Source organism: Stigmatopora argus, chromosome 22, assembly GCF_051989625.1.
Source record: "Stigmatopora argus isolate UIUO_Sarg chromosome 22, RoL_Sarg_1.0, whole genome shotgun sequence".
NCBI lineage: Eukaryota > Metazoa > Chordata > Actinopteri > Syngnathiformes > Syngnathidae > Stigmatopora > Stigmatopora argus.
The window spans coordinates 8,481,415-8,506,442 of NC_135408.1; the positions used below are offsets into that span (position 1 = coordinate 8,481,415).

A 25,028-nucleotide genomic window follows, 5' to 3' on the forward strand; every position below is an offset into this window, starting at 1 on the left:
TTCAATTGCTCTCTTGGTAGCCTTTTCTCAGCAAGGAGAGAGTTGGGTCAAGATTTGAAGACTGAAAATGAGAAACACTTACCAAGGTTGTGGCGGCACACTTGTGCATAGAGTTTGAGCTTAACGAAGGCGTCGTCGTTGCTGCTGGCGGCCTTGAGGAACCAGTCGCTGACCGGCTGATCCGCGAGACTTTTGGCTCCACTGCCGCCGACGAGGACGATGCCGTCGGGGTAGCCTTTGGATATGGGCCGATGCTGGCCGAGCCGACACGACTGGGAAAAAGATTTCAGTTTTGTTGACATAACAATAGGGATTCAATAGCATAAGTCAGTAGTTGGATATCTTAGGCCAGTCTACTAAACCTAATCTAACGTGACATTCACACCGCAATTCGTATGTTTTATTACTACCGATATTTCTTTGTCGATGTTCATATTCACAAACGTGCAATTTTCGCTTCTGGCCATTGTGTTTTTATGCCAACTTTTCTCCTACCAAAGGCACATGCAGAACTTTGTCCGCCATTGCTCATTGGTGTCTGTAAATTCAGATTTGTGTGTGTGTGTGTGTGTGTGTGTGTGTGTGTGTGGTTGTCATTTTACATTGCATTAGCAACTGTGACTCCCAAGTGAACAGAATGCACTGTGACGAAATACACATGCGCATATCCATCCAAACATTTGTTGCGTGCAAACACTACACCATTTCATGATTCTCTACCTCATAGACAGCTGTGAGGTCCCTGAAGAGACTCTTTGCACCGCTGAGCAACGCTTCGTTGTCAGGACACACCACCAAATACCCGACATCCCTCTGAGTGCCAAAGGGATCCAGCAACAGCTTTTCCCAGTAGGGTAAGCCGAAGGGAGACAGCACCACAAAGTCGTACTCATAACCAACTAAGAAAGTGGGGATGGGCAGCGGCTCAGGAGACTCATCTGTGCCTGCGGGGGCAAAACAGAAAAGGAAAGTGAAACCAAGAAAAATAAATAAATAAGAAATGGAATCATTTGATCAGGGTTTTTTTCTTCATTTGAGCAATAAACATACAAGATAAATTTTCAGTGAATACAGGAACTTGAAAAATAACATTTTGGGCATTTTTAACACAATTTGTCTTGCCAACTATAAAATGTTATTAAAGGTTGTTTAAGAAAATGAATGTACAGTTAAATATGTCACCATGACTCAAAATGTAATCGTCATTTGGCTGTGAGATTCGAAACAAAACACCTAATGTAACCTCTGTATTGCATTTCCTAGCAATACGTACAACTGACTATCACATTGACTGACGGATTGACCTACCATATGAACCCCGTCCAGCCATCTTGTGAAACTGCTGCCAGGTGAGGGGACCCTGAACGCCCCAGGACCGCACAGTTCTTTTCTTCTGGATGGCATCTTGGAGTACGGGCTGTAAAGACATCAACACTCTGAGCACGTCCTGAGAGCACAGCGCACTCACGTCCACCGCTGTAGAAGACAGCAATAAAGACAAGGATTATTTAAAGGGGGCAAAAAAAAACATTCTTCACGAAGTATCCGATGTGTCTAAGCAAACTTCAATGATCTCTTACCATTTTGTTTGGACCAGTGATGTAGACAAGTGCTTTTGACCAGTGCCTCATCCACCTTTCCACCCGACATGTTGTCCATGAATTGCCTGCCGTGTTCTAAAGCCATGTAACAGTCGCTGTGAAAATCCCGCTCATCCACCCTAACGCATGGTGGTACGGCGCCACCCTTGGCTCCGCGAGTGGCGACGTCGTCCAAACCCGAAATGGGCGAAAAGGGGTTGGTGCATTGGTCCTGCAGGAGCAAAATCAGTTCATCTGGGACGTGGTCTCCCCTCCCGACGCCGCTTCTATTGAGCGAGGAGAGCCGTAGCTCCTCGAAGCGCCTCTCCGCCTCCCGGCTAACGTCCGAGCCGCGACCGATGATATCCAGCTCGTCTTCTAGGAAGAGGCCGGATCCGTTCCCGTAGCGCCGGTTGACCACGGCGCTGAAACCGCAGCTGCAGGCTTCCTGGGCCTCGGCGACAGGGTCGCTGAGGTACACGCCCACGTCGGCTCCTTTGATGTTCATGTTACATACGCAGATGCAGCAGCTGTCGAAGTTGCAGTCTTTGAAGAGGTTCAGGACTGATTCGGAGAGAATGAGGGTGACGTAGAGGCTGTGAGCCTCCGGGATGGAAGGAACGGTGGCCGGTTCCACCGAGTTGAGCGGTCGGCAGGTCGAAGGGGTGGAGGCTGGCGAGTACAGATCCGAGTTCTCGTATTTCAACGAGCCCTGGACGCTGGAGGGGCCTCGGGGTGTGCGGGGAGTGCGTGGCGTGCGTGGCGTGGGTGCTGAAAAACGCGGGGTGGCGGGAGAAGGCAAGATGCCCGTGCCGCTGTTACTCGGTGGGGCGCTGTTTGACATGAAGGGCGTGTGAGTTTGCGGGGTGTAGGTCTGGTTGTAGTCCTGGTCCATGGCGCTGCCCACACTTGGAATGTTACTGGGAGAGCATAAACGCAAGGACAGAAAAATGCCATTACAGAATGAGAAAATACATAGCGTATTTTGCAGACCATAAGTGTCAGGAGCAGCTCGTCTTGCCGTTGGGTTCGAGCAGCTGCGAGTGATTCATGATTACTTGCGGATGTGTGTATTTAAACACGACTGAATTTGTATTCATTGTGGGATCGTACTGCGTGATACTGCATAGATCGCTGCAAAGGTACTGTTCTCCATGCTCCGGTTTTGTTTCGTTTTAGATGTATAAGTCCTTGTTATTTCGTAAGGCTTCCTGAGTTAATAAAAGTTATTTTCATGAGCACAGTTCGCCTCGTCACCTCCTGCTTCCCCGCTACTGGGTCCAAATCCCTCCGATCGCGACACGTAACAATAAGTCACACTTTTTTTCACTTATCTGCGACATTTGTTTTATTTCTCTGACCACCAAAAGCATGTTATGTTGCTATTTTTGGGCTATCGCTATCTGAAAAACGGTTATGTTGACATATTAAGCCTGTTGTTCTTTACGTTATTATTGTAACTTTAATGTAGGTTTGTTGTTGGATTCTGCTCAAACAAAAATTGCCCTAACAAAAACTGATACTCCACTATTTTTTCCTCTTCATCAGATGTGACTTACAGTGCGACAAATACGGGAGGTGTTTCCCCGTCATACGCAATGTTCCATTCCACTCATCGATTGACACTATGAGAACTACGGAAGGTGCACCCCCCATTTTTAAAAAAAAATGTTCTGAGAGATGTACTATAAACATTTCCTCAAGTTCCCCTCTGCGATAATGCCTATTTTTAGGGGTGGCGCCCAACTGTGAGGAAGCAGTGGGAGAATGAGGGAGCTCATTGTTTCTCTCAGCTGCATGTGAGCGAGAAAAGCTGGCACCGACCCATGGCGAGGAAGTCCCCGCGTTATTGCAGCCCGGGCGCGTTGATGACGGGACGTGATCTCAAAGGCAGCAGCGACACATTGTTACAAGATTGTTAGCTATGATTATCTGGACGGCGGCCAAGTTGTTCTCAAGTGCACTGCAGACATCTTTCCTTCCCCCAACAGCACAGCTAAAGAGATTTGTACAGGTGGCCCTTGGCGTTCAGGCGTAGCAACAGACTATGTTTAAAGAGGACGGAAACCACGCAATTGAATTAATCGCCTGAGATCATGTTGTCAGGCAGCAAACGAAGCTCGCCTACTGTTTTTCTTGGAATTTTGTAGACAGCAACAGAATGACAACATGTACAAAATTGCACAGGGACTCGCCAATCTACCGTGTGGTGGCAAAGACCCATTAAGATTCAATTCCACCCTGTGGGATTTATTTAAAAAATTCCGCACGCGTCTCTGTTTCGGATCGTCCGTCGTCGCGAAAGAAAAAGATCCAAGCGATTTGGAAATAGGGATGATTGTCGGGGCGCAGATGGCAGCGGTTTGACTCACAAAGACGCTTCGCCGGCTGAGTGAGTCAATATGAGCAGTGACTAAAGGGGATGTCTGTGTTTTAGATCTATGAAAAAGACATCAGTGCGCATATGAGGACAAGAGATGTTGATCTATTAGCGTGAGACGTGAATAACAATATAGCTGAGTGCTCCTCGGTTTACCGAGAAGGTCAATTAGATTAAGATCCGTCTAATCTAATTCACCTTCTTTGTGCATGTAAGCAAGTATGCATGCAGTGTGGACGCAAGTCCAACAAGTGTTGTCGTAGCTTCCAGTTTTTAGGCTATTTCTTGGTTTGTAATGTCCTTTCAAAAATATCTGAAACTAGAAATAAGCACGAGTGATAAATCCATACCTGTCTTTGTTGATGATGGACATGACAGGCATGGGATTGAGCATCTCCCTGCCCATGCTCCAGCTTGGTCGGTAGACGCAATCGTCTGGTATTTTAATGGGCGGGAGACATTGGCTGGGTAGTGACTTCAGTGGCGCAAACATGGAGCAACCCACAAACGCTTGGCAAAGCTCGGGCTTGAACACAAATGAATAGTCCTGCAAAACAGAGCGGCTGTTCAAATGATTGGTATTCATTCCCGTGGAATATTTTGAGTTACACTGAGTTTTATCTGACTGCTGCAGCCTGGCTACCCAAGTGGAATCTCTTGTTCAGTCTTCATCTAATTTTGGCAATAATTAAAAAAATGTTGGCTGGTGCACAATTTCAACCATTTTTTTTCGATGAATGACATCATTGGCTATAAAAGTAAATCTGTCTCATGAGTTGTGTCTCTGGCATAAAACATAAACTTGCTAAAAGCTCACCTTAATCTCAGAAGGCTTTGGGCTACAGAAACTTTCCTCCACCTCGATCTTAAAGTGACCCCCTAGAGACGAAGTTCCGTCCAGTGTGGTCATACCAGGGGGTGCTTCCATGCTGCCGTACTCTTTGCTACACATGTTCATGGGGGAGTAGCCCATAATGTGCTGCTCAAGGGAGGGAGGAGTGGGAAACATCTGGTGCAGGTCTGCTGAGCCTGGGAGTGAGAGAGAAGTGAAAATGGCAGTTTAAAATAAGAAATGCATTTACACCTAACTCAATTTCAGTGCAAATATTAGCAATGTGATCTGCCAAAATAAAAAATGTATACTATAAGATATCCTAGCTTAACATAGTGTAGCTACTGTGATAAAATGTCATTCCTAATAACTTTGATCAATTCATGAGATTCTTACTAATGCATGATACTGGATCCAATGTGGATGCCTTTGATTCTTTGTTGCCAAATTTCTCATCTGTTCCATTTACCGCCCGTCTGGAACCAGGCTGTAAAAAAGGGAAAGTATATTAGGACCTCAGTATTAGACAAAACCCTTTCTGAACTCTGGTTGAAAAATAAGGAGGATTGCCTAACTAACCCCTAATTCATCTTCATCCGAGTTAAAGAGGTTGTCGAGGTCATTGATGGACACCACCAAGTCGGTTTCGTGGATGAGGCTCGTGGAGGCTAATCGGTTGTTTGCGGCTGAACGTTGAGAATCTACAAGCAAACATTTCAGATTATAGAATGAAAATGCAGAGTTCAAAATGTAAACAAGAAAAAAAAATTTTTGCAAAAGTGTAACGTTCATATTGACAATAGTGAATGCACAGGAAAGCGGCTGCCAAGTTGCATTCGTCAGATGTAAAAAGAAAGCAAGGTGCTGAGTTATTTAAAGATTTTGAGGTAGCCCAGGTGATTCTGGTCCATGTAACAGCAGCCAAGTCATGCAACAGAACAAGAAGGATACTGAAAGAAAAACCAAACCTACCATCTGATGTACTCGATCCTCCATCTTCTCCCTGTTACAAAGTGCAAGAAAAAAAAAACAGTTAGCAGTTGTAAATACAATACAGAGTTAAGTGCTCAATTAAACCATAAACTACTGAGAGTTACTGTTAATTTTTTCTACTTTATAGGATTACGATCTCATATCCAATATGACCTGTTAGAAATTAAAGTATATTTGATAGGAAATCATTGGCCATAAAGCAAATAGACAGTGAAACAAACACATGCGCTTTGCAAATCAATACATCATAAAATGAGATCAATAATGAATGCTCAAACAGCAATAATGAACACAATGGGGAGTCACAGAAACAGAAAACAGGGGGGAAAAGGACAGCTTTTCTAAGATGTGGCAAATGGGATTTCCAGTCCAGATCAGAGGGAAATCAAGATCCAAAGGAATGGCTTCTCAGGCTTCTACTCAGACATCAATATTTGGGAGGCCTTGTCTTTAAAGTGTGTGGAAATGCATGTGTGCAAAAAAAAATAAACAAGAATGTTATGGTCTGCTGTGGCTATTGATTTCTTCATGCTCCGGGGTCCACAAAAACACTAGCGATTTTGTCAATAATTAGCATATACATTGTCTGTATGATGAGAACTGCTGGCAATCTTTTCATATTAAAGTTTAATATGGCGATTAACTTCACAATCTATCAAACATAATCTTGTGGAACTTTAACAGAAAGAGCAGTTAATATTTGACTGACGGAGAGAGAGAGAGAAAGAAGGTTTTGGTCTCAGACTGTTGCTTTTATGATAACTGTGGGAACTCGTCAAAATAATGACTTCAGTCTCGTTCATTTGTTTTTTTTCTTCCATTTTGTCAGTGAATAAGATGCTCAGGAAGAATAAAGATCTTGACATGAATATCAGCGAACACACATTCAGCTTTGCAAAGCCTCCACTATAGTCAAGATGTCTTTTAACTTCATTTGGCCTGGCTTCCACTCGAAAGAAGAATACATCTGAGGTTTAATGGTTCATTGAGTAAGATTCTGTTTTGTGTTCAGATTACCTTCTGCAAAGTGTGCAGAACTCACAAACTCACACTTTTGCACACATGCAGACAGGCTCTCCATTTCAGTAACAGGTGGCACTTGTCTGGCAGGGGCGAAATTGAGGCTTACTGTATGTTCGTTCACATGAGGAAGTAGGCCACATTTAACCGTAAAAACAAACTTACGGAAAAGTGGAACCAAAACCAATTGGCAATTGGTATACTATTTCTACCTTTCCCGGTTCCTGACCTCTTGTCAACCCCTGTCAAAGTGAGCATAGAAGAGGTCTTTCCTTTTCTAACCTTTTCCATGTGACTAAGAAACCACCTTTTTTCGCATAGGATCAATTGGAGTGCGGTCTGAACACTCGCAAATCTGCAATTGGACACGAAGCACGTAAAACTGTTCAAGAAACTCATCTAAATTGCACAACCTTCTGATATTACAAGTCAATTCGACTCAAAGGCCTTCTATCATTTTGATGCAATAATTGAACTTAACACAATCTGTTCCATTTCACCTCGAGCAATCGAGACTACAAAGCATTTTGATGATTATAAAAACTTGGCGGAAGAACATTTCAGATTTCATTTTATGCATGACATTGCATCGGTAGCAATATTTCGATAAGAAAATGACCCAGCAGTGACATTTGCATGTCTAAAAACCAAAAAGGAGAATACACTATTTCTCATTTTCTAAAGGAGTTATCAATATCTTCATGCCGATTATCAAAGACCGCCATGTAAATATACCCAATATTTCAATTAACATTCAGGTTCTAATCTGTTAAAAACAATCAAGCGTCACTGTAAAGAAAGATCCAAATAATTGCACTCATAACAAATTGCATTAGTAGCTCAGAGGTTATCTGTGCAGCACAATCATACATGTTTGTATTCATAAAATTAATGTGAATATAATTGGACTTTTTTAAAGCTGACTACCTGAGCAACAAAGCAAGGGAAAAAGACCCGAAAAAGAAAAAAAAAGATAGAAGATAATTGCTTGTGGACATTTTAACAAAGAAGACAAACACATCCATTAGTTTCAGCTCGCCCTTAAGCCTTACCTTATGTTTTTTCCCTGGCTCTCGCTCCCCGCCTGCCTTATCCTTTTTGTTGGAAAATGTGAATTTCACGTCTCCTTCCTCAAAAGCGTAAGGGTCCACCTCGGGCTCGTGATCTCCATCAGCGATGGCAGCCGCCAGGTACTGGCTTTTTCTGGCGCGATACATCTGAACGCGTTCATCAGAGACTTTCAGTGGGAATTTCGATGCGGACATCACCCTAGGGAGAAAGGAGAAATCATGAATATTTATTCCTCGTGTCAATTTCAAAAGCTTCATTTTCAAGCCTGCGCCAGAAATAAAGATTGATTTGAATTGGTGGGTAAATTAAAAAAAGGACATCAACGTTTGCTAAAGTACTGTGCCACTGCTTGATGGTGCTTGTCAGCTCTGCTTTGTGTTTATCAGCAGTAAATGCAATGGCAGCCATCGCAAACAACTCTGACAGCTGTCTTGGAGCGGCATTGGGGCGCATGGTGTTTGTTGTCAGACGACTACATTTCAAACAGATTAACGAGAACGGGGCCACTCCGGCATGGACTGTTCCTACATTTACACACGCATTAATCACATGTCACTGAAATGGCTCATAAGACTGTCATATGTGGCTGAGGCTTATTGTTCTTCTCAAGGGAGGGAGAACGGTGGGAGGGGCACCTCAATTAAATCCCTCCACATGTACTGTATGTCCCCTCGTCGTGCTTGAGCGATTGTGATCCGAGGTGATGGAATGCAGTGGCCTGGGCCACAGATTAGCCATCATTCTGGGCCATAGCTCGGAGGATTATAGCGCACCAGAATAGCCCGTCCGAGAGTTGGGCCCATTGGGATTGCACAACTCCACTGTTAATTTCCACTATGTCCACCCCCTAAGGTGGCTAGCCCCATATGCTATTCCTCAAGCAAGACAGACACCCCCTTTGCTCTCTTCCATCTGCCCTCTCTCAGATCTAACAGCCTCTTAATGGTAAGTGTCTTATCCAGAGGCATAGCTCTGGCTTTGACTCCATTATAACGTCAGTTCATCTTGAGCTAACCTGACCATTACGCTTGCTTTCTCTTAGCTTCTGTGTCTGCTCAATGAGTAGTGCTGTCCCTGCATATTGCTGATGTATGATGTCAAAAGGGCACAAAGAAAGAGATTACCATGCAGGGTACGGCTAAGCGCTACAATCAACATTCTGAAGCTGAGGAATTCGAGAAAAATAGAAATCAACGTGGAATAGAAACATACCGTAATATATTTGTTATTGTTTTTTACGAGGTGTAATTCATCACGCCGTGAGAAATAATGTGATGACACTTGAGTGTAGATTTTTACACATTCACGCATTAAATTCCTCCACAAAATAAGAGGGAAGTAGGCAAACTGATTCTCCTCGACACATCCCCCATGAGTTCAGAATAGTCCCAAGAGACTGATCCATCAAATACTCGTTCCAGACAATCATTTAAGGACGTGGAAAACACTGATTAATGACTAGTACTTACTCAGTCACAGACACCAGGTTGTCTTGTGAGAACGGGCCGTCTTCCCTGTACCTTTCTCCTGGTAGCAGGGGTGTAGGCAGCTCGGCTTCTTTCCTACGGGGTAGGTTGAACAACCCCCATGGCGAATGAGTGCTGCCATCTTCTGGGTGGACCCCCGTGCCCGTGTACGTAGCGGGTTCTAGAGATTCTGAATAACCAGAAGAGTGAGCTTGGCGTGAGGAGAAATGATGGCTCAGATCCTGTGGCCCTGCAGGCACCTCATTGCCACCCTTTGCCCCGCCCAGGCAAGGCTCGGATGGAGGCTGGTAAAAGTGTTGGTTGTTGGGGGTGGATGGGGTCTTTAAACCCTCGACGGGGTCTTCACCACGCTCGCAAGGGTGAGGGCTAAGTGGTGGGGGCTGGGGGGAATGGGCGAGGTCTGGCGGCCCTCCTGTGCTAAGCGCCCCGTTGTTGAGCTGAGGCGTTTTTTGGATGGTGGGCACGTCCGCTGTACGAATACTGGGGAATCTTCCTCCATCCTGACTCCTGATCGCAAGTCTTTGGCGGGCCGTGGTCTCCGCCTCCATTGAGGCGTCTTCGCTGGTCAGGTTTCGATGATGGAAAGGCGTCTGAGGTCTCTTTTGCTGCTTGTCAATCTTGTCCGGCTTCTCGCCGGCGGTTTTGTGCTTTGTGGGAGTCTGGGCCTGGCCCGCTGACTGAGCTTGGCCCACATTTACACCTGTTCGCTGCTTCGCTGATTTATGTCTGGTGGGGAGGGGGACATAAAAATATTATACAATTCAGACGTGGATGCAATTGTCACACAAATCAAAAGTAAAGTGTTTATATTTGGAGAAATGGCATTTTCTGGTTTCAGATGAATTTCTTAGTTATTATTTGCCGAATGCATTATTGCCTGTTATTTCACTAACAGAACTAATTTGACCGGATATCATGATTGACTGGGCCAAGTGGTAAAAATGGTAAAAGAAAAGCAAGAAAAAAAGTTGCTTGGTTTGTCATAGATGGTCCACTCACCGAGAACAACTGCAGTACGACTTCTTAAAAGATTCCACAAAATCCCACTTTGCCACTCTCTCGGTTACATCTTCCTCACAGATACCATTGGTTGTAGCTGAATACTTCCGCCTAAAAGAAAGTACAAGAAATAATGACAATTAATAGAGTGACTCTTCGTGCTATTTATATTCTCACATGAATTGACAATTCGTATACTATTTCCTTTCTGGCATTAGACAATGGTAGATGCAGTTTGCTGCTGAATCTGACCGCATAACCCTGCTTGAAGCAATAGTATTTTGGATGACACGCTAATGGCTAACTCCTGCTGACATTTTGTGCTTGCACAGGGGGCAAGCGAGCCTTTGATGCTCTCAATGTGTCAGATTCACTGATAGTGAATAATTCACAACTCTGAGGAACAACATCATTGTAATATGCATTATCCTTTTTCAAAACCGATGTGTACTTTACGCAACTACATATTTATTTTTGGCCAAACAGCAGTCGCTTTTGAGGATAGTTTTCCTCTGATGTTGTTGCATTGCAAGTCCAGGTAGCAAAATACTGATTTATTTTGAAACCTGTGCACTCAGTTCATGTCATCAGCAATAAATAACCCAACAGCAGTTCTCTGCTGCCGGGATGATGTAAAAAGTGAAGCCTTTTCATTGTGAGACAGGCTAAGGGTTTTTTTTCACTTTGAACTTTACTTAGTATGGAGTAGTGATATCTCGATACTACACTTTGGACTGCAACAATGCTAATAATACATTTGTTATGACGTTGCGTGCTGACTGAAATGACTGTAATGGTGGTTTTATTTAAGACAGAGCATTTTAGATTGGAATATGGTATCAGAGGAGAAACCAAATGACAGATGGGAATGAAAACCTCACTTGTTCTGGGCTCGGTTGATCTTGCATTCCTGCCAGACACGCTCCACAACCTGACTGGCAAACCGCCGCGGAATCTTGCCTCCGTGTTGGCTTGATTTGTCCGCGGTTAACGTGTCGCATGAAGAAGGCATCTTGAACCACTTCTGGGCAGAGTGAGAGTCCACTACAGAGACAAAGATCCAGTGTCAAATAAAGCACATGAAAAATGGAATGACTAAGCTTAGAGCTAAGATCTCCCATTTTCAAAATGCTCTTCTTTTTAGTACCTGTGTGCACCTCCTCGGGCGACGTGGGAGGGGTGAGGGTCACCAATGACATGGCAGGCTCTCGCTGGGATGCAGGCACTTGGTGACCACCCGAATAGACGGCAGTACAGTGGGAGGGCCCCACAGGGGCCACAACAGGGATGTCTGACTGGGGCACCAGCACTAAACATGCTGGGTACACCATTCGTACACCACCTACGCAAACACAGTTTACATAGAAATGGGAAGATCGTGAAGATAGATTAAAAAAAACACAAATGTTAACCTCCTATGACCTGGCATCCACACGTGTGGACATCACATTTTTGGTGGTCAAAGACTACAATGTTAAATTTGGCGTCCTGGACATCATTTTTCTCAGAAACTACATCATGTAAAAAGACAATTCTTTGTTTTTACACTCATCAGGACCCAATCAGCCTAAATATCAAAGAAAAAATGCAAGAGTTTGGGTCTTAGGAGGTTAAGGTGTACTATACCACGTTGTTAAACTAAAATAAACACTAACCAACAAGGACCTCCACAGAGGCCAACGAATCATCTTCCCAATCCATTTCTTCCATCTTGTCCTCTAACACACCATTCTTGGCACCTGGACTGATGGGATAAAATTGGTTCCAGTCCTCAATCAGCTTTTGGGTAGGTGGGTCGCTCATCTTGAAAGATTGACCAGTCAGAGTTCCATTCAGGCCAAAAGGACTTAGGATGACTGTTGAGACAAGAACATTTCGGAGGACACAATAGACAAGGTACTGTTATCCAGTGACGGGGGGAGGTACTGTGAAGACATCGTTCCACCATAAATCTGCTAAAAACCCAACCCCAGCTCCACCTTTATCGCTTTAGTCATTATAAATCTTAGTTGTTGCCTCTCTTTCCAGCATGACTCTACAGCAAAATACTTCTATACTCTATTTAATTTTTATAGTTAATTTTTAAGACCTACAAAGCAACAAAATTCTCCAGGCACACAAGGATAATCCAAAATAAAATCAAAACATATATTATAGAAGTAAACACTGCGGGTATGAGAACGTTCTGGTGGCTGACATGATAAGATAGCGTTAGACTAATGCAAGAATGATAATGAATGCAGTATTCGATTATTTTACACTTAAATATCCTTTTGTATGTCTACATATTGGGACTTAGTATCAGCAGATGCGCAAAATGAGGCGACACAGCTTCAGGTGCTAAAATCTGCGATCGGGACATCCTTATTTCAATACATTTCCACCCCCCGCTGATATTTTCAGACCTCTCTTTGCTTTTCCAATGTAATGTTTCTTTTCCTTTCCCCTCCATATGCTTTGGTTTCTTCATCATTCTGTCATCTCCGGCCTATTCAGGAGCATAGTGACCTTTCCGTAGCAAGGCTGGTCCCAGTCATTCCCAACGGACTTGCCAAATACTTACAGAGCAATCCAGACGTCAATTATTGGCAAGCGGCAGCCTCTCAGAGGCCATAAACAGAGGCTTATAAAAAGGGGCCATTCCTCGACAAACACACTTCAGTGCACAGACATATGGAGTCACAAAGAGCCCATCAGTCTGCTTATAGAACAGACCTTCATCCATCAGTAAATGGAGATACCGCTATAAACGAACATGCATAATGCATGCATACCCACATGAAAACCATATGAATGGGGTGGGTGTGTTTGTGTGTACTGGGTACACTGTACACACACACACACATACAGAATATCAGCTTGTTATGCATCCACTCTCTCTGCATCTATCATACAGTACATTGCAAGTGAAGGTGGGTTATATAAATGGTTATACTGGATGGGTGGGTGTGTGATTGAGCATCCGCTATAGCCCTTCTCCGGGTTGCTTTTTCATTTGGGGACTAGAGGGCCTCAGGCCCCAAGTATTGATCCCAGGACTGGACCATGGAAGAGCTAGAGCTTCAAGGATCTCAGAGCTGGCAGGAGATCATGAGAAGAAAAAGTAGGAAAAAAATGTATTCTTTCAAATCTTTTGGCTTACATGTTTCTGGGACTTCTGAGGAAATGCATTGCAGGTGTGTGAGCTTTTTTACTCAGATCTGACACGATAATCATTGTGGGAAAATAAAAACTAGTACATTCAAGTCGAACATCACGAGGTGAGCCAGAAAGATGACTAGCATCTCGGGTGGGAATACAAGTAACAAGGTAGGGAAAAAAGCACCACCGTTGAGTATTATCAGTAGATCTAGACGGAATTCTACATGCCCAGACCGACAGTAAAGGTTCCACAATATCATTTCCACAAATGAAATTCAAAAGTGACCTTTTTTGTAGTCTTTAGAGGAATATTTGAACTATTAGCAGGAAAGGTAATATCACACAAAATCAGTTTTCGGTCTTTTCCAACACTTTCTATGTCCGCATAACAGATAATTCATCATAAATCTGTTCAGGCCCAGCACAGACTCCATGCAGCAGTTTCATTTTTTTGTAGCCTTATATGAAACCCACCTTGGAAGGGGCTGGATGCCTGCTGAGCCAGAGTGAGATGCTCCTCGGTCAGATGGTAAACAGGCTGGTGCTGGTTGATCTCCACACTAGTACAGACGTTACTCTCGCCATGCAAGAAAAAGGTGAAGGCGCAGGATAGGTGCTCGCTGTAAAAAGAAAAGCCATAGAAATTAGTCGCTTCAGATTAATGACTCCAATTAGAAATATATACACGACAGAACTGCTAAAAGCTGAGAGGAGAAATGGAAAAATTCAATGTTGTGTTCAAAAATTCAAAAATGGGCTTTATTCAAATCTACAGTTAGACATTTTTTCCCTTGTATGAAAAAAATAGAAAGCATAAATGTATCCTGATGATTTTAACAGCTCCTTTATTCACCTGGCAAGACACTATCAATCACGGTATCATGTTTGGACTAGCGTTGTCACTTACAATCCATTTTATCAGAGAAAAAAATGGATCAAGTGCCCCTTTAAGGTCCTTGCATACAATCAAATGCACCCTTGTTGCATTGTGTCGTCTGTAAGTGAAAAGGACAATCCCAAGCAACTCTGTCTTTTTTGACAATGAGCTCATCTACACAATAACTTTCTCTCTCTCTCTCGCTCTCATTCACAGCGGCTCTGGTTACGACAATGCCTGTCTGTGCCACGGTGACCTCATCAGCTCTGAAAGAAGTGACACCAAAAAAAACTGGGAAAGGAGCGAGGCAGTTGCAAATAGAGCGGAGATCGGAAAATGCCTTTCCTCCCAGCTCTTCCGGGCCCATCTTGTTGGACAAACAAATTCACACGGTGAAAGAAAGAAAACGTAAGTGACGGCTAGCCCATTAAAAATGAACACACCGCGCTTGGAAGTAAATCAAAGAGGCTTACGTCCTTTCAGGATTTGATGCAACATAAATATAGGTCTTTTCCCTGTGACTCTCGCTCTTAAATACCTCTTTTGCGGAAGATTAAGAAAAGGTGGAGATAAGAATGCGCTGCAATGAAGATGTCGTGAGAGCACTTGAAATAAGACAGTCCTTTTATTTCACACTGTTCATTAGTTGATGTGTCCCTTCCTCACACTGTTTTTTTCTTGTGTTTACAAATAAACATGACATAATCAGACCCGAATTCCAAGTGAGATTATTGGATCTAGGACATTTCTAGTTTAATCCATAGTTTCATGGCGCTATTCTTTTGAAACCAAGGGTGCAAGTGCAAACGGCAGAAAATGAATTGCTCTTGTCATCGTTGGGTGGTTATAGCTGGAACCAGTGATGAACAGAAGCGAGGTACAGAGAGAGGAGGGGCCGCGAAAAGACCATTGTGGAATTGGGCCATGTGCTGTAACAATCCGGAAATGGAGCCTTTGTTTCAGGAGTTGTGATGTGCCCGGACCCAATCGTAGAGCAGTAAATTACACCTGGCTCTTTCTGGGAGGTGTAAGCATTAGCACCCGAAGAATATCCGTGGAATATGCACCCTTGCACGCATTTTATGTCTATGTTATAACCCAATAAACTGGGTGTATATGGAAATAAAAGACGATGGACAAGAACAGGGTTGTAAGAAAACAGACAGACAACAATGGAGAGATGAGGTGCATCACATTCTGCAGAGCTCAACAGAAATGCGGTCTATGACTCTCCTCTCGCCAGCGAGCACAGCATACCTTACACAACACGTTCACATGCGTCTGTGCATAATGTGCTTAAGGGAGCGGCATACCATCTGTGGCTCAAAGAGGCCAGCAACTTCCAATTTGCAAATAGATTGATGAAATGGGCAAAAATGTTTCAAAATCGAATTACTACAAGCGATGGCCAGATGTACTAAAAGTACTTCAATCAGTCAACGGTCCAATGGTCCTTCATACCCAAAGCTGGCCGCTATTTCTTTTTTTTTTCAATATTGAACAGCTGAGCACAGTCACGGCTGAGTAAGGGCTGAGTCACATGTCGTCAACAGGTGTGTGGTTGGCCTTTGATGAAACGGAGGCCAAAACAACAACAATGTCGCGTGTTTTCTCGCATCGATGTCAAACCCGTGGAAAGACAAAGGGTTTTAGAAAATAATTTTTGCCTGTAAAATGCTACGATACAGAAAACTACGGGTAGCTGTGTTGAGAAAGACCGAAATGGTCATTGGCCTCAAACCAGTGAAAATGCAAGATGATCACCCAGGGAGTATTTGAAGAAGTGTATTCAAATAGCAAGATAAGGAAGGAAGGACATTGGCTGTCAGCTGGCTATTCATGGAAATGAGGATCCAAAGGCCAGCGGCAAGTTTTGTGAAGGCAGGAAGACATCAGTGAGACCCAATAGGGCTGACAGACACGATCATTGTCACACGAATAGACACCATTGCGGCAGATGACCAGTCAAAGTTAAAATAGCATCTGTTGATACAGAAAATGAACTGCGTCGTCCTGTCAGTTGCTTGACAGTTTAGAGAAAAAAAATGGATTGTGTTAAAAAAAGGTTGTACATTCATTAGCAATGAAAAATGTGTGAAAGTAAATTAATCAATGTAGTCAATTTAGATGTTTGTAAATATGTTTGGTCAATACGGCATCCTATGTCACCACATAATTCAAATTAAAGGGATTTTCAATATAGCTCATGATTCTCTGAAATTTCCACTCTCCAGGAAAGTATGAAAAGAATGACTATGATTGAGGCTTGTTGCATCAATAATTTCCTAATCCAACTATCCACTGTCTAAGCTGCTATAAATGAACACTGTTTATATTTTTGCCCCATGAGATCAATACCATACTGCCAAACGAGTAGAATTTCCCCTAGCATCTTCAGTGTTTACCCATTTGAGAAACTACTTGCTTGCCTTTTTTTTAAACGGTCAAACAACGTTGACACTTTTGAACCTCAGTGTGACAAGATTAGTTTTCACTAATATGAGGCATTAAAAAAGGCATCGGCTTGGGTAATGTTAACCAGTATTGTTAGATCTTTAGCAGTGTTTTTTTCTTGTCATGAGTTGTTTTTGGGGCACCCAGTTTTAAGAGCAATGTGAAACCCGTTTGGTCAAGAGAGCGGCGCTGGACAATGAGGGGACGAGGGCATTAAAAGACGGGAGGAAAAAACAGGAGACTGCCGACCTGTGACATTCCTGAAATGTTTGTAGGGCTTGGTGTGTCTGCAACTAAGCGGGGCTTCCGCTGAAATGAAGACCCCTTCTTCAGAACAACAGCATGGTCACAAACATGGACCTCTTGCACTGGGACGAGCCAGAACCCCCGTCTTTTGACATTTTCGCCTCTGGGCTGTAATCCTGACGGATAGCAATCACCATCTAAGTCAAGGGACCACGTTTTGGTCAGTCGTGTCATAAAAATTATAGCTAATTATTGATTTTGCTGTTACTTTGATGGTATTTTTAGGTTAAATTAGTAGTCATTTGAAAGGTTTTCCACTCCATTGTTGGTCACAGCTTTAATTTACGTTTCCAATCCACCCCTTTAATATGTAATCCCAATTAGGCTTTTAACAAAATAATATCCAAGATGATATAACCTCCCTTGCTGTCAAGCCACCTGACTTCTAGAAAACACTTTTGCTGCCAACCTAGCACAAACACAGACACGCAAGGCCACAAGAGACGCGCCTGCTTCTGCCTTTGCGCAGTGTTTACACAAGAGACTGCTTGCTGGAGAAAACAATAAGATAAAACTCTTAAGGCAAGCAGGTTTAACACACAAATCTTGATGACTTAAAATTGATTTCCCTCGGCCACAAAGAGAGAGAGCCTCTTTACACATGTCAGATTAAAGCTGAAAGCCAAGGAAGTCTATGGAAAGAGGAGGAATCCAATCAATTCTCTTCAGAATATCATACCTGCACACGGAAAATTCTTTATTTCATGATAGACTTCCTATCACGATGACAATTGGAAAATAATAATAATAATAATACCCCACAACTAGAGGTGAGCAAAGCGTTCTTTAATAGCAATCTTTAACAAAAAAATGGCTGAGTGTTAAGACCTACAATATGCATGCATGTACATCTATCTATGTGTATGTATGCGACACGCTTATTTATTTATATATTTTTTCATGTATTTATTTATTAACTTACTTATTAAATTACCTATCTATTTATGTCTAAAATACCTTTCCTATTTCTGCATCCTCACCCTCTTGCTACTGTGATAACAAAATTTGTCGAATACGGGATGAATAAAGTTATCCAATCCAATGCCAAGCTTATATTTTGCTGCAGGCAAATGTATAATAAAATAATAAAAATTGTGAACATGTCAATTTGTTGTATTGGGTAACGTGCCTTGACGCAAAAAGCTAATGTTTGTTGCAAATTATTTGCCTGAAAAGGCTTAACTTTGAGCCATGTTTAACGACAACATTGTGGTATTAAGCCGTATAGTTGATTATCTTCAAATGCAACCCTCTATTGGATTTAAATACAGTAGCAAGGAATCACAGCAACTTTTGGAAGCCGTGAGGGAGGGGTGACCAAGCATTAACGCTGGATGGATTAACTATGACGACTTCATCAGACCTTCCTTTAACCTCAGCCGTGGCCTCGTGTCACATGGTTGAAGCGGGGAGAAAGTACACAAGCTTATAGCAGTTAAGAGGGCAAAAGAAAAGAAGAGGGAAATTGAAAAGAAACAGATGATTCCAAGTTGTAGTGTAAATGCAAAAGGTCTTTGTTACCTGCCCTTTTGTTGATTAAAAATCTACCATATTGCATCGTTTCAGGGACAAAATAAGAGAAACACTAAATCTCCTCGGGGGTCTCCATGAATTTACATTTCACAGTATATCAAATAGATGACATGAATTGCAGTGAGCTTGCTCATTTTGACTCAATATATTGAGTTCAGTAAACACAAAAACAGAAATATGCTATTTAATATTAGATACAAGTTGGAAATTCTTATCGTCCTACAAAAATCAATGATATTTGTTTATTAATATTCTAATAAGGCACATTTGCGGGAACACCGTTTTAAAAACTGTCAAGGTTATGTGCAGCTTAACATTTGAATGCAATCATTTTTCAGACTTGATAGAGTCACTGCATAAGAATTCAAGCATTTTCAGCGAGAATAAGCTATAAATAAACATTAGATATACAGTGTATAAGAAGGGAGAGCCATATTTATTCTGCACGTCAGGTTACTGAAAAGACTAATGAATTCCAGAAAATACCCCTCCATCCTCTCGTGGCTGTCTACATATGTTGAGATTGTTTCAAAGCACTTTATTCTTTGCTCTTGTTGGCTTCTCTTGTCGACGCCATGCTGGTTGTTGACACACACATGCTTGCATGCCCATCTCACTCTGTTTGTCTTGCGCTCGGAGCACGGAGGGGATAAATTTAGCGCTTTAGCCCCAGACTGGAGGCAGTGGCCCTTTATCCCGCACTGTCCTACTTAACAAGAGTGCTGCCTGCCGTTTCTGCCTACCACAGCGCACTGGGGCACACGCACACCAACAGACCAAAGCCCAAAGAATGTTCTCCGACACATTTACACCCGCGTCACGGCCTCAAATGTTCATGTTCGTATTCACGGGGACCGAACGGAGAATCGAATCCGTTCAAACGTCAAATCTCAAATTTGACACACTTATTAATAAACATCTCGGGGTTGCGGGAGAAGATCAGACACTGGTGTCGCCGCCACTTTAAATACACCTTTCTCCTGATCAAAATGGAGTCATCAAAGACCACGAGATGTAATATTGTGCCCGTTTCCCAAACGCGGCCAATTAGACGCAAGTTGACGAGTCAACTCTGGCCAATGGAGCTGAAGCATCCCGCTTCACCTTGGAAACACGCAATCCCAGGGTGCATTTCTCTGCTGCCATGACAACCAAGATGAGCTCTCCCTTGTCCGTTCCCTCGCTCTATCTCGGCTCTCCCTCTTCCTCTCCCCTGCTGTTTTCCAAAGACAGTCTAGCTCGCAGCGTCACTGGAACAACCTGCTCGCGCTACTTGGAGACACGGCACACCAGACAAAGAACCACTTCCACTTGTAAGCACGCTGTGGAATTAGGTAAACAAAGGCTCGATAGCATAAAATAATGTGCATTCATTGTGGAAAGAGCAGAAAGCTCATATCTAATCAAAACTCAAGGAGTCACGGCGCCTTTCACGTACTGTATAGTGCGTAACACGGTCCGTACACCTAAAGATAAAGGAGGCTGGTGAGAGGTGGGGGCGAGGATGATGTAACCGTTTCAACACTGGCTGAGGGCTAGGGTTGAGGTTATGAACACTGTCAGCTGGCTACCAACTGGAGACTTTGGATGATTAACTGAGAGATAGGGGGGTGTCTTTTCAGCGTGTTCCATCAGCAGATGGCAACAGAGAAGCCCAACCCAAATCTTAAGTCTATTTTTACTTTCCCAAGGACAGAAAGGCACATAACATACAGTGTAAGCTAGTAAACAAATAAAGATGGTTCCAAATGGAGCAAAAATAGGCAACATGTTGCCCCCCAATCTCAACGTTAAAACTTGCAACGATCTTAGGGCGCATTTGTTAGAATGGGATGTCAAGGAATAAAAAAAAAATGAATGAGTGGAAGATTGCATTGTATCAGTTAAAAAGCAAAGGTATCATAAAAGGAAACAGGAAAAAAAATCCCTGACAACAAGAAAATTCAGGGTTGGTTGCTCCACTATTTATAACCTGTCCAGTCTGTTCTGAGACAGCATAAGGGGGTGGATAGAAGGGGGGGCGAGTGAAAGAGAGAGGTACCGACCGGTAGGAGGGAAGAGGAAAATAGGAAAATATTTTTTTCCCTACTTCCTGGCCGGGTCTTTCTCCCCTGTGCAATGTATGTAACTTGGATAATCAAGCGGTGAATGTTGGAGCTGCAGATTTAGCTCTCCATGGGAAAAAAAACGACAAATTGTCTTTATAGATGAGGCCATTTCTAAAATTTACTGCAAAGCCCCATGACACCTGACTAGAAGATGTGACGACAATATACAAACAGGTTCCTGAAACAGTAACAAATGGGCATATGTGCACATTTGCCAGTTTAGCTCAGCGGTTAGTGCATTTGACTGCCCAAAATGTTGGGCACCTAGACAAAAGATTAAAATAGAGAACTTAATTTTCTTGTTTGTTTTTGAAATGCTAAAACGTACTACGACAGAACCTCGTGATGGCAATCTTCTGTATTATGTAAAGTGATGTTGGCAAGAGATCAGCGTAGAGGAAAGCATTGCGGAGGTGGAATGTGTCTCATTTGAAGACAAACACACGACTGTAAGGAAGAACAGCATCTCTTTCTCGCATCAAAACAATGTGATATCAACGTGTCCCAAGATGACTTACTAGATGAGAGATGGAGCCAAAAGCTTTTATAGTAATATCAATGTTCTATACAGTCTGATCCACCCATAATCCTTCTGTTTACACGACTGTGCTATAAAGCCTTATTGTACTACAACCTCCATGCAAGCATGTTTTGCTTGCAATATCATCCCAAACAGATACGGGTAATTACAGACCCGTTAGGATTGGAATAAAAGTTAGTACAGCATAAGTAAACAGAAGTATAAATAAGATGACGTTGTTTTAGATTGGCATTTGACCTTGAGTAGTTGTTGCAGTAAAATAAAAACTTGCACATATTTAAGCCAAGTCCAAACAAAAGTGATTAAACTCTTAGCCTTGTGTCATTTAGAGCCTTGCAAAATCCACTAAGGGCATCAAACCACATTGCAGCTAATACCGAAAATTTTAAGTGAAAAACGCATGCAGCACGCTGACACTAACCTGTTGTTGATAGGCTTCTCATCCTTCTCGTAGGGCTTGACAAACCACTTGCCGATGCGCACAAAGCTGCGATTCATGAGGCAGCGCTCCAGTAGGTTGTGGATGGCTTTGAAAAGCAGTGTGCGGCACTCGTAGGAAAGACCGTTCTCCCAGAGTCCGTCGTCCTCGGCTAGAGTGGACAAAGAAGTGACAGAAGGTAAGATTTACTTTGAGATTTTTCTTCAAACATGCTAGATAAGTAGCATGGGCCAGGATCTAATCAATCCCCTGGGCTTGATTTTGGATTTTTTTTTGTATGACAGTTGATCCATCAATTGAGGTGATGAGTTAACCAGTAAACAGTATGTAAACTGTTTGTCAAAGCATTTACCCTGTAGTGTGCTATAGTACGTATGCTTGTTTTATTTCCTAATCTAATTCAAACAATAATATTAGTTTTGTGTTGTGCATTTAAGAGAAATTTTGGATGCAGGATGTTCGTTAAACAGCTGGCAAATAAAAAAAAGTGCTATACAGTATAACACAAGCAAAAAATATATAAATAAACATTGACCAGAGGATGACAGTGTCCACAGTCAAGGTGTTGAGAATGACTGGAAACATATCACAAGGGCAAAAAGCCTGCCTGCACTAACTTGGCTGTAGGATAAGCCATTGCTCACATCTGACAGGATTTGCTGTCCTTCGAGTCAAGTCTCCAACAAACACGGACCTCCAAGAATGCTGTCTCTGCATGAGCACCGTGGCCCATTCATTCTTCATCTCAGCTTAGCATACACAATGGAAGCCCGAGCTACATGAATTGTCATTGGTTGAAACTAAAACTGTGACTTGCCACGGTCATGCCTGAAACATTTCCAATGTCAATGATGAAGAAATGACATGAATTAAGCTGTCATGTTGAAAACACAATTTTAACAAAAAAAAGTGATAATAAGAGAGGAAATGTATCACCTCAAGTGAACTGTCAAGCAAGAAAGGTGACATGTAGCGCATGCTCAATCTTTTGATTTCTTTCCATTTATTAAGCTCACTGAAATGATATCATGCTATCCTTAATAAAACAGGTCTAAACGTAGGGGCAGAGCCGAATTGCATTAGCATTTACTGAGTGTGATTTTCCCATTTTTTTTTCCTGAAGAGGGAAGTGATTAATTTCCTGCTGGTGGCAAAACGGTTTTCTAGGGATGTGGGGAACAGTTTAAATAATAAAAAGGCATAACAGTACCAAAAAAAACGTGATTTCATATGGGAACAACATAAGCGAAGGTTGTAACGATATTGAAATGACCACACTAGGAACGTGGAAGCTGTGTTAAAGCGTAAGAAGGCAGACTGCCACCTTCAAGCACAGTTCAAACCAAATGAAAGTGCATTTGAACTGCCGTGTGAACGTAACCTTGGAATGATTAAACATAAATACGCTCACTTTGATTTGAGTGAGTCAGCATCTGGTTAGACCAGATACCTTGCAGGTAAGAGGTCAAAAAAGTCAACAAGAAAAGATAACAGGCCCCCTAAGGGACAGGCAGGCAAAGAAGAAAAAAGGACAGGGCGGAAGGAAATAGAAGCTTTTAGGCAATACTCCAATGTCAGTGTGCTAGATCCATGAGAATGATAAGATTTGAAAGCTTCAACAGAGGAAAAAAAGGATGCAAAGCTCCAATCTAAAGCAAAGCAAATCATACATTTGGATTGATCTTGTGGAATGTCGTCTACTCCCTATTAATGGTGGTTCTTATTCAAAATTGTCACTCTCCGTAAAGTTAATATGCCTTTTGCTTCCATGATCACAGCTGTACTGTACCTCCTTCTCCAAGCTTTGAAGAAGCAGCTTAATTTCCATCAATGTTTCCAAATTGCACATTTTAGAGCTTCCTGTGGGCCTGCTGCAAGACTACACACATCGACATGGAGACAGACTTGAAACATCTCAAGTTAAACAAATATTAAAAGCCCGATTGGACTAGCCATTGAAATTAAATGAACTACTCCCAGAAATCATGGGTTTGAGAACAAGCACAATTCTACATAAACCATATTTTTTGTAAAGCTAAACGAAATTCTGCTTCAAGTGTAGATTATAGACATCTCTACCAATATGAGATGCCAAAAAAAGCCCTGCTAGCTTTTTCATGGCATATTATGTTCCAAAAGGTAAGTGGCCTCATTGAGACAAAGATTTATTGGCCCAGCTGATGGCAGGGGCACTTTTATCTGGCTGCCTCCTGTGTCGCAGACCCAGATGAGGTGACCTTTATAAAAGCTCTTAAGCGGATGCATAGCAGATCTGCTCCAAGCACGGCAACCTATTGTAGCACATGCAAGGACAGAAAAAGCCAGACTTCCTTATGAATTTACGCAGAGTCCTCCAAAATTCAAAGGTCCATCACCAAACGATGTGTCTGCGTCCCCCCCTTAGTGAAGGAGAGTGTGATAAAAGCTTTGGGAATGACTTTTAAGGGGTGGTCTTGAGTGGGACGGGGGCCACATTTGTTCACTTGTGTATAAGCACTTAGCGCTGCAGTCATTAAATACCAAGATTAATGCTTTGTGATCGACCGCGCTCGTGGGGATTCTCCCAAGCCCGACCGACTACAAGGTCTCGCCTCTCCTCCATTTCCTCCTTATCGGCAATTGGAGAGAAAGAACCAGCACTGCTCGAACCAAGTCTCCATTACTAATTAATGAATATTTCCTAAGCAGAAAAGGGACAGGAAGACAGTGTGGAGAGAGAGAGAGAGACTGCACCCATGGGCCGGTGCGGCACGCATGGCCAAGTCCCGGCGCTATGTCAGTCCAGAGAGATCCATCAGAGAGCACGAAAGGAAACTGCAGCAAGAAGAAAAAAGGAAAAGCAGGGAGCTAGTTCACAAGCAGGCCGAGTCGATTACGCGATATCTTCAGTTTTTTTTCAAACTGGTGTCAAAGTGGCAGCCCGGGGGCCAAATCTGGCCCGCCGCATCATTTTGTGTGGCCCGGGAAAGTAAATCATGAGTGCTGACTTTCTGTTTTAGGATCAAATTAAAATGAAGATTATAGATGTATATTATATTTCCTGATTTTGCCCCTTTTAAATCAATAATTGCAATTTTTTATCCTTTTTTTTTGTGTTTTGAGTTCAAAAATCATTTTGTAAAATCTAAAAATATATAAAAATATTTTCTGTTTTCCACTTTAATATAGAACATAATGATTAAAAGAGATGTATATTATATTTCCTGATTTCCCCCTTTTAAATCAATAATTGCAATTTTTAATCCATTTTTTTCTTTGTGTTTTTAG

The 25,028-nt window shown here is 42.6% G+C and overlaps 1 protein-coding gene across 1 annotated transcript in view; it reads right to left on the minus strand.

Moving 5' to 3' along the window:
- Positions 1-25,028, minus strand: part of med13a (mediator complex subunit 13a) — a 41,579-nt gene that overhangs the window by 6,670 nt on the left and 9,881 nt on the right. The window contains exons 3-19 of the mRNA XM_077592173.1: positions 21,744-21,912; positions 13,978-14,123; positions 12,018-12,218; positions 11,510-11,704; positions 11,244-11,406; positions 10,363-10,473; positions 9,346-10,089; positions 7,858-8,074; positions 5,765-5,795; positions 5,372-5,493; positions 5,189-5,279; positions 4,778-4,989; positions 4,311-4,507; positions 1,581-2,500; positions 1,309-1,476; positions 721-944; positions 83-272 (exon numbers count right to left, since the gene is read on the minus strand). Coding sequence (XP_077448299.1) covers positions 83-272; positions 721-944; positions 1,309-1,476; positions 1,581-2,500; positions 4,311-4,507; positions 4,778-4,989; positions 5,189-5,279; positions 5,372-5,493; positions 5,765-5,795; positions 7,858-8,074; positions 9,346-10,089; positions 10,363-10,473; positions 11,244-11,406; positions 11,510-11,704; positions 12,018-12,218; positions 13,978-14,123; positions 21,744-21,912 — 4,101 coding nt within the window. The remainder of the gene's footprint in view (positions 1-82; positions 273-720; positions 945-1,308; positions 1,477-1,580; positions 2,501-4,310; positions 4,508-4,777; positions 4,990-5,188; positions 5,280-5,371; positions 5,494-5,764; positions 5,796-7,857; positions 8,075-9,345; positions 10,090-10,362; positions 10,474-11,243; positions 11,407-11,509; positions 11,705-12,017; positions 12,219-13,977; positions 14,124-21,743; positions 21,913-25,028) is intronic.